Source organism: Abrus precatorius, unplaced genomic scaffold, assembly GCF_003935025.1.
Source record: "Abrus precatorius isolate BTA unplaced genomic scaffold, Abrus_2018 Scaffold3, whole genome shotgun sequence".
In the NCBI taxonomy this organism is placed as follows: domain Eukaryota; kingdom Viridiplantae; phylum Streptophyta; class Magnoliopsida; order Fabales; family Fabaceae; genus Abrus; species Abrus precatorius.
The window spans coordinates 26,187,696-26,197,035 of NW_020874373.1; the positions used below are offsets into that span (position 1 = coordinate 26,187,696).

At 31.1% G+C, this 9,340-nt stretch overlaps 1 protein-coding gene across 1 annotated transcript; it reads left to right on the forward strand.

Moving 5' to 3' along the window:
• Positions 1–4,151: 4,151 nt before the first annotated feature.
• LOC113862391 (B3 domain-containing transcription factor ABI3) lies at positions 4,152–7,224 on the forward strand. Its single transcript, XM_027495480.1, has 6 exons — positions 4,152–6,002; positions 6,227–6,319; positions 6,498–6,598; positions 6,701–6,747; positions 6,835–6,911; positions 7,054–7,224. Exons 1-6 carry the CDS (start codon positions 4,152–4,154, stop codon positions 7,222–7,224), a joined length of 2,340 nt encoding a protein of 779 aa, XP_027351281.1.
• Positions 7,225–9,340: the final 2,116 nt, after the last annotated feature.

The following is a 9,340-nucleotide window of genomic DNA, read 5'->3' on the forward strand; positions in this document are numbered from 1 at the left end:
TTTATTTGTTCATCTATGTAAATATTTATCATTTATCATATTTTAAATATATATTGATAAGTTTATATTTATGATGTTTTTATAATTTGTTTTCACATACTTAACCTTTATTTGATAAGAATGTTGGATTAATTTTTTATTAATTATTGCATTTTAATATAAATTGATTATTAAATTGGGGAAACATTTTGTTTGCAATCAATGAGTCAAAGAAAATTAATAAAAAAGTTGCAATAAACAGGCCACACTTAACATCCAATAGAGTCATACTTAGCAACAAGGACACTATGTTTAGCAGTAAGTGAAAGTTGATGGAGAGCAACATGGAGAGAGAAGAGATAGAGTTCAGATCAGAAGTTGCAGCTTCATGCTTTACTTTAGGCTACTTTCCTTATTCTTGCTCTAATGCTAATGGTGCCCCAGGCCCCAAAATTCAGAGATATGCTCATTGAGACCAAATCTTCAACAGACCTTAATATGCAACCAACCTAATTTCAGATCAAATCAAATCTGTGAAAATAATTTAACTTTTTTCTCTGTTTTTTTTTACTACTCATTGATCCAAACACTTCACTTTTTAGGAAAATGTTCATACTCCAACAAAGGTAAGTGAAGTGAAAATAGAAAGAAAAACACCCAGCAAAAGCTAAAAGCTAAAGATCCTAAAATTTGAAATTCTACTACATCATGGGAAATAGAAAAACTAAGATCTACGAGCATAAGGGCATAAAAAATAGATCTTGTCCCAAAAAGAAATTAGATATCAAAATCCTTCATAATGCTGTGCTTCATAGTGGAAGATGCTGTTCCATGCCCAACCAATAAAGGAAGAAGAAGAAAACCATAGTAAGAAAGAAAAAAATAAAATAAAAAATGAGAAACACGAAAAAAAAATAGAAACTTTTTTATAATATTAAACAGTAAAATTTTTAGACCATCACACTAATAAAATTGATAAATTCTAAATTTTTAAATTTTATTTTCACAATTTTTAATATTAATTTTTAATTATTATTTTTATGTTTATATTTTGATAAGTAATTAAAATTAAATTTTTATTATTAATTTATATGTATGATAGTTTTGTAAACTAATTTATTTTTTATAACAATAAAAAATTAAAAATAATATACTTTTATTTGCATTTATTAGTGTATACTTTTTAATATATTTATATTAAAATCATCTATAGTGTATTTTTTTTATAAAATTTATGACAATAATAGAAAAACAGTTTTTGTAAATTTCAATAACATACATATATTTTTTATTTATATTTAACTTAATATACATGTTTCTTGTAATCAAATAATTTGGAAATTTATACGATACACTGCAATGCACAAATATAATTATAAATTATTTAATTTATTTTTAAAATTTATCATAATAAATTTTTAATAAATTACTAAATAATATTTTGAAATAAAATTGTTTATACTCTTTAATTTAAATTTATTTATTTACAAAACTATAAAATAATATACTATAAATTTTCTTTAAAATGATTTTTATATTTTAAAATTTAGAATTTTTAACAATTATTTTAAAACAAAATAATTTTATAAAAAAAGAACAAGAAAGAATATGTTTACTAGTTGGATATTGCCTAATGTATACGGTGGTAGGTATTTCGGGTGGTCCACTTTAAAATAAAAAAACAAATCTATGTTCAGAAATTTTTGGGTGTGGGTCAGATTTTAATATCATAACTGTTGAGAAATTTATTTTCCACCTTAATTTATTATTTGTGTCTGAATCTGGGAAAAGGGCAAGCGGTGCACCATTACAAAAGATCCAAAAATAAAAGAGATAATTTTTTAATATATAATTTATTTAGATGTTTATTTAATAATTTTTAAATAGTAATTTATATCATAACTTTACTGCTAACAAATATTAAAATAAATAAAAAATAAAGTGAATCTCTCACTCTGTCCATATTTCAGTGGATGTTTGTATTTGAACGTTAAAAGTAAAATATAATTTATTACCAACAAAAAAAAATTAATTCGAAAAAATTAAGTTGAAAAATGTAATTTTGTCTGAAAAATTATACTAACTCCGTTGTATACCGCAACCGAATAAAGGCATAGTGTCATTGCTGTGTAGATCAATTTTATTCTATTCTATTTAACTTATATCCTATTCTATTTTATATTTAAAACAAAATAATATAAAATACTAAAGATTATATATTATCTCTATTTTCATTTATTTGTTAAAAAATTTATAATACTAAAGATTTAAGTACTTTGTTCAAATTAATTATCAAATTTTTTAATTTATCTCTTGTCAATAATTTTTTTCAACCATTGAACTATTTAAATAGTATAACTATGTTAATTTCATCCTTCGAATAAATTTAAATATATAAAGATATTTTTTTATACAACAAATATATTCTTTTGTATAAAAATTTTATTTTAAATTTTTTATTCTTGACTGAAATTAATATATTTTTACAATTTGCAGAAAAATTAAATAAGAGTATTTTCTTTTCCATCTCAATCATTATTACGTTACTCCCATTTTATCGCCTTATAACCACTTCACTCACCAGTTTATGCTCAATCAGCATTTGCTTCAATAGATGCAGGCTTGCGAAGGTAGGGATATTTGTACTGTAGAGAAATTTTGGAGGTTGTCAGACATAGCTGGATATCACTTTTATATGTTAATTACATTTTTTAAATAAAACATAAAAACAGTATCACATGATTAGTATTATCATTCAATCAAAACGAAACTTCAATTTTGATTTCTATTATTTTTATTTTAACAACTTAGAAACAATAATTATAGAAAAAAATGTTGATCGAAAATATGAATGATATAGAATACATAAGCATTATCCAGAGATATAAGGTGTAATGATGGTAAAAGTAAATTGCATGTGAAGTGATGTTGATCTGAAACCATCTAAATTTCTATTGGAGTAGCATTGTTTAATTATCTTTTGTGCAGCACAAGACTTGCTTTCTCATAAAGACTGTGGCACCGTTTAGTAGCACCACTCAGGATGAAACGGATGGCTATAGGCACAAAATCCGGAGGTGAGGCTGAGAAACAAGCGGCACGAGGTTTTGTTTTATTGATGCATTCATTCTTCTTCTACCCAAAACTGCCTTTCTCTCTTTCTATAAACCCACCAACTTCTCTCTCTCTCTCTCTTAGTTAATGGTTCGTTTTTCCTAGTGGGAAACCTTCCAAAAAGACCAAAACCCATTTGAACTTATCTAAGAAAGAGAAAATTTTAAAATAGCAAAAAAATAAAAAAGTTTGGACAAATAAAATGTAACTTCCCAGAACAAACCAGAACTCACACATGGGTGGTTTCCTACGCTTAGGTTTCAGTCAATTTAAGCATGTGGGTGGCTCTGAAATTGGCATGTTCATTTTAAGGCCTTGATTGGCTTTCTGGGTTTGGAGAACCATCTTGCTTCGCTCTCTTGGCTGCTGTGTAACATTCATCAGTTCATATCCCCCCGCATAGTATTTTCTCATATCCAAAATAATAGATCAAGTTTAGTACTTTTCTTCCTTTTATATTCTTTCTCTTTTGTAAATTTAGTAATTGTGTTCTCCCTACTAGATCCTTGTGTGTTGTATGATTACTGCTGTTGTTGTATACGATTGTTAAGTTAGAGCGATAATGACACAATTGAAAATAAAAAAATAAACCACTCTCATCTTTTGGAACAGTGCGAAGTCGCTTTCTTTTAAGGTAAGAGAGAGGGCTTTATTATATTGTTTACCATATCCAACTTGTTGATCCTCTCTTGTGGGTATAGAACCAGATGTTTTATGTTGCATCCCTTCATAGGATTTGAGATACCCTTATCCCTTTGCTTCCTTAATTAGATACAAACACACAATAGCAGATCTTTTCCCTTTTGCACTTGTGAAGTACATTAAAAATAAAATAAAAATCATTTCTACCTTTCTCTCACTTGTACCTCTATCTGTACGTCTTTATCTACTTTCTCTCACCTCTTTCTTTCTCCAAACATCCCATACCTGCACCATATCTGAAGCCAACAGAATTCATAAAAGGGTTTTCAAAGTTTCAACCTTGAAGGGTGGTTTTTCTCATTTTTGCTTTCAGTTTCTTTTTTTTCCTCCCTTTGAAAGATCTTTAATTTGATAAGATGGAGTGTGAAGTTGAACTGCAAGGGGGAGATCTACATGCAGGGGTGGTAACTGAAACAAACCATGTTGGTTTTGGCACCATGGAAGATGCAGAGACTTTAGCAGTTGCAGAGAGAGATATATGGCTAAACAGTGACCAAGATGAATTCCTAGGTGTCAATGATGCCTCCATGTTCTACGCTGACTTCCCTCCTTTACCTGATTTCCCTTGCATGTCGTCGTCATCATCATCTTCTTCAGCTCCAGCACTTCCTGTGAAGACCATGACATGTTCCACCACCACCACCACCACCACATCTTCTTCCTCCTCCGCTTCGTCCTCCTCGGCGGCTTCGTGGGCGGTTTTGAAGTCAGAGGCCGAGGAAGAAGCGGAGAAGAAGAGTTTTAATTACATGCAGCATCAGCATGATCAACTTGATGCAACTACCCCCGTCGCTTTGTCTTCTACTGCATCCATGGAGATTTCTCAACAGCACCACCCTGATCCTGGTCTTGGTGGCACTGTAGGAGAGTGCATGGATGATGTTATGGACACATTTGGGTACATGGAGCTCTTAGAAGCCAATGATTTCTTTGACCCTGCGTGTATTTTTCAGAATGAAGAGAACCCTTTGGTAGAATTTGCAACACTGCAGGAACATGTGCCAATGCAAGAGGAACAGCATGCAATGGTGCATCAGCATGGGGTGATAGAGGAAGAACAAGATCATGAAGTTCCTGTGTGTGAAGAGATCCATGAAGAGGAAGAAGGAGGTGGTGATGATGGTGGTGGTGGTGATGATGGTGGTGGTGGGGATGATGAAATGAGCACGGTGTTCTTGGAGTGGCTCAAGTCTAATAAAGATAGTGTTTCTGCAACTGACTTGAGGAGTGTGAAGCTCAAGAAGGCAACAATTGAAAGTGCGGCAAGGCGTTTGGGTGGAGGAAAAGAAGCTATGAAGCAGTTGCTGAAGTTGATTCTTGAATGGGTTCAAACCAGCCATCTGCAAAATAAAAGGCGCAAGGAGAATAATAGCATTGACAATGCATTGCCATCAAGTCTCCACTCACAGTTTCAGGATCCTAGTAGTCAGAACCAAAACACAAACACTGGTTCCAACATGAACCAAAACCCAAGTTCATTTGCACCTGAATCAAACGCTTGTTTCAATAATCAGACACCTTGGCTGTCTCCACAACCTTTTGGGACAGACCAAGCTCATCTCATGGTGCCTCCACCGCCATATCCACAACCCATGGTTGGGTATGTGGGTGACCCTTACTCAAATTGTGGGGGTGCTGCTTCAAATAACATCACTGGTACTCATAACCGCAACCCTTACCATCCTGGTACAGATCAGTATCACATGTTGGAAACAGCACATTCATGGCCTCATTCTCAGTTCAATGTTGGTTCTCACTATAGCCAATCATTTGGGGACAATAATCTTTTCCAACATGGTGCTTTTGGCGGCTATGGAAATAATCAGTACCCTTATCAGTTTTTTCATGGCCCTGGTGATAGGTTGATGAGATTAGGTCCTTCAGCTACCAAAGAAGCAAGGAAGAAGAGGATGGCAAGGCAGAGAAGGTTTTTGACTCATCAAAGGCATCATAATAATCACCCTCAGAATCATGGTCCTGACCCACATGTAAGATTGGGAAGTGATAATTGCACCACTGTTGTAGCTACGCCTCATGCAAATCCTGCAGCCAATTGGATGTACTGGCAAGCTATGGCTGGTGGTGGAGCGTCTTCGATGGCGCCCGCGGTTCCTGTTGAGCCACCGGCTGGGCAACAGGTGGTGGACCGGCAGGCCCTGCAGACACAGAATTGTCATCCGGGTCGAATCGCATCGGACAGGAGACAGGTTGGTGGAGCTTAATTTGATCAAATTGATCTTAGATAGTGAGTTTTGGTTCATGTATATAGATATGAGTTACTATTATGTGTGATCATTAGAATGTATATACAGCAGTTGATTATGTTTGATGTATAGTTATTGTTTTCTTTGAATTTATGAACATATATTATCCTTTGTTGAGCATGATTATAATGGATGGCTTGTTCTGTGGTCATGTGTTTCATTTATAGGGTTGGAAGCCTGAGAAGAACTTGAGGTTTCTTCTGCAAAAGGTGTTGAAGCAAAGTGATGTGGGAAGTTTGGGGAGAATCGTGTTGCCAAAAGTAATCCTTTATCTTTAAATATATATATATATATATATATATATATATATATATATATATATGTTATTGTTAACTACTTGCTATTAGATTAGTATGTAATTTTCTAAAACGAAATACATACACATCTCATTTGTAGCAGTTAATTTGATTAATAATTTTAATTAAAATAATTGGTCAGAAAGAGGCAGAAACCCATTTGCCAGAACTGGAGGCAAGAGATGGAATTTCAATAACAATGGAAGACATTGGAACTTCTCGTGTTTGGAATATGCGCTATAGGTATTGGAAATTTCATTTTCTCATTTTTGGCCTTTTGTTTTCAACTTAATCACGTTGAGACTAAAATATTCTCTTTTGCACTATTTCTTCTTGGAGCATCAGATACTGGCCAAACAACAAAAGTAGAATGTATTTGCTTGAGAACACTGGTGAGCTTTTTTTGCTTTATTGAACTTGGTTAACTTGTTATACTTTCTTTTTTTAATGAACTCACTAGTATTTCATATATTTTATAGGAGACTTTGTTAGAGCCAACGGACTCCAAGAGGGTGATTTCATAGTGATATATTCAGATGTGAAGTGTGGCAAATTTGTAAGACCCTTTTCTTGTTTTCAACTTTCCACTTTTTAATTTTTTTTTTAATCTGCTTTGAGGTTATGAAACGTTGAATTATTACGAGAATTTTAAAATATTGAGAAATAATTAACGGGGAAATTTCAAAATTGCCAAACAGATGATAAGAGGAGTGAAAGTGAGGCAACAAGGTGTGAAATCAGATAGCAAGAAAGCAGGAAAATCGCAGAAAAACCAGCATGGGACTAATGCAGCAACTACAGCTGGTACAGCTGCAAATAATGGCACGCCATCGTCACCAAAGCCAAAAGCTGAAAAAGGAGTAAATTAATAATATATAATATATAGTATTATGTACAATATATTATATAATATAATAGAATAAAAAAGACTCTTGAAGTCTGAACACGGTGCTCACATAATGTTACGGAGTTTGAGTATGCTCTGTGATGGAGGTTGTCCATTAAGGATTTGTATAACTGTATTCTGGTTTTTATTTCTTTTCGTATTTATTTGCAATTGTTATGTGAAAATGCTGTATGTGTTTGATATGGGTGTACATGTAACTTTATTATGGATATGTATGTGAGGTCCATTTATAACTTGGATTTTACACTCAAGTTCATAGGAAATCATGGTGGATATCAACTCAAGAAAATTTTCATGTTAAAAAGCTTCCTATTTCTTTGCGATCAAATATCATTGTTAAACATTTTGCTTAGTTATTCTGATTTTTAATTAGTTTTATTTGGTCGACTCCAAAATTATATAGGTCGTCTCGCGATATTACTAACATTAATTAATACTTAAGCTGTGTTCAGCGGCTGAGTTAAGTAAAAAAAAATTTAGCAACACAATTTTTAATACATTTATTTAAATTTTATTGAAAATTGTTAAAGTTACGAGAGTTATACTTTTTTTAATATAAATTTTAATAAAGAATTTGAAGTATATTGAAAAAAGGTATGTTGCTTGCACTTTTCTCATTTAAACTATCATTATTGCATTTTGGAAGGAAGATTTATTTTTCTTTGATGGGTAGGCAAATTTGGATTAGAGAACTTACTTTGTACAATTAATTTGTAAATTCTTTTTACGTAATAATGGAAGAGAAAAAGTGAGATAAATGATTAATGTAATAAAAAATAGTAAAAATATTTATTAAATAATATAATTCAGTAGATTATCAACAAAACTATAAGTGGAATTCACATACATCTAATATTAGGGTGGCGAAATTTCCGTAATAGAAAAGTCATAATCTCTTCCCCCCTAACATCATAGACTACTTGTATTTTCTTCTTACGTTCGTTCTTTGTGTTGTTTTTTTTTTATCATAATTTTTATTATACTTTATTTCTCTTCGTTTATTTTACATATCATTTTAAGTGTCGACACATTATTTTCGTAACATTCATCGTTGGATTCACGAAGAAAGCAAAAAATAATAATAAAGAGTGAAAGAGAGTGGAAACTTGTGAGTGTGACGTAGAGAAGTAGATGTGTTGACTTGTTATGGCTATGAGAAAGAAGGAGCCGTGTACGGATTCATCGGTGATACGTGAATCTGACATGCTCTTACTTTCACTAATGGAAAATGATGATCTAATGCTAGGAATGGACTCTTGCTATACATATTTCATCATCCAAGTTTTGTCCCTACTTTCAAATTATGGCCAATATTTCTTTATTTTTGGTTTTTATTTATAATTATAACACCTAAATTAAGAAAAATAATTAATTTTATATTACTATGTAAATTTTTAAAATATATTTTATGTATCTAACTTATTACTTTAGCATTTTATATACAGTTATTTTTTTCTGTTTTTATATGCATATAATTCATTATTATTAATAATAAATGTCATTTAAAAATTTTGAAATGACCAAAAAATAAAAATATTTTTTCTTTAAATTAACAGATGAAAAAATATTACTAAATTATATTGTGCACGTACTTGGATGAAATCATCGTCCCAATAGAATTCTTCATATATTAATCGAATTTTTTTTATTTTTAATTAACCAATAAAAATAAAGGGACGTTGATTTCATCGCTTTTCAGGCTCACATCACGAGTAAGCAAAGCCTTAAAATTAAAAATGAGAGAATTTGTTCCCTCATATTATTATTTTTTTACAGTATTTTTTATATTCATTCGACATAAAATTTTGCAGTAAATACTAAATAGCAAGTGTGTAATGGAGATGTGTATCAATCAATAACAAATATTAATATAATATAATTACTTTTCATCTATAAGTCTATCTTTTTATTTATACACACATAGAATCATCTAAATATCCAGAACAGTCATACCAGATACAAATAAGCATGTAATACAAATTCCTTTACATTAAAATAAGCTAAAATACATTATAACCAAAATATTCAATGTTATACAAATAACAACAATATAAATAGGCTTTATAAATTGACAACTT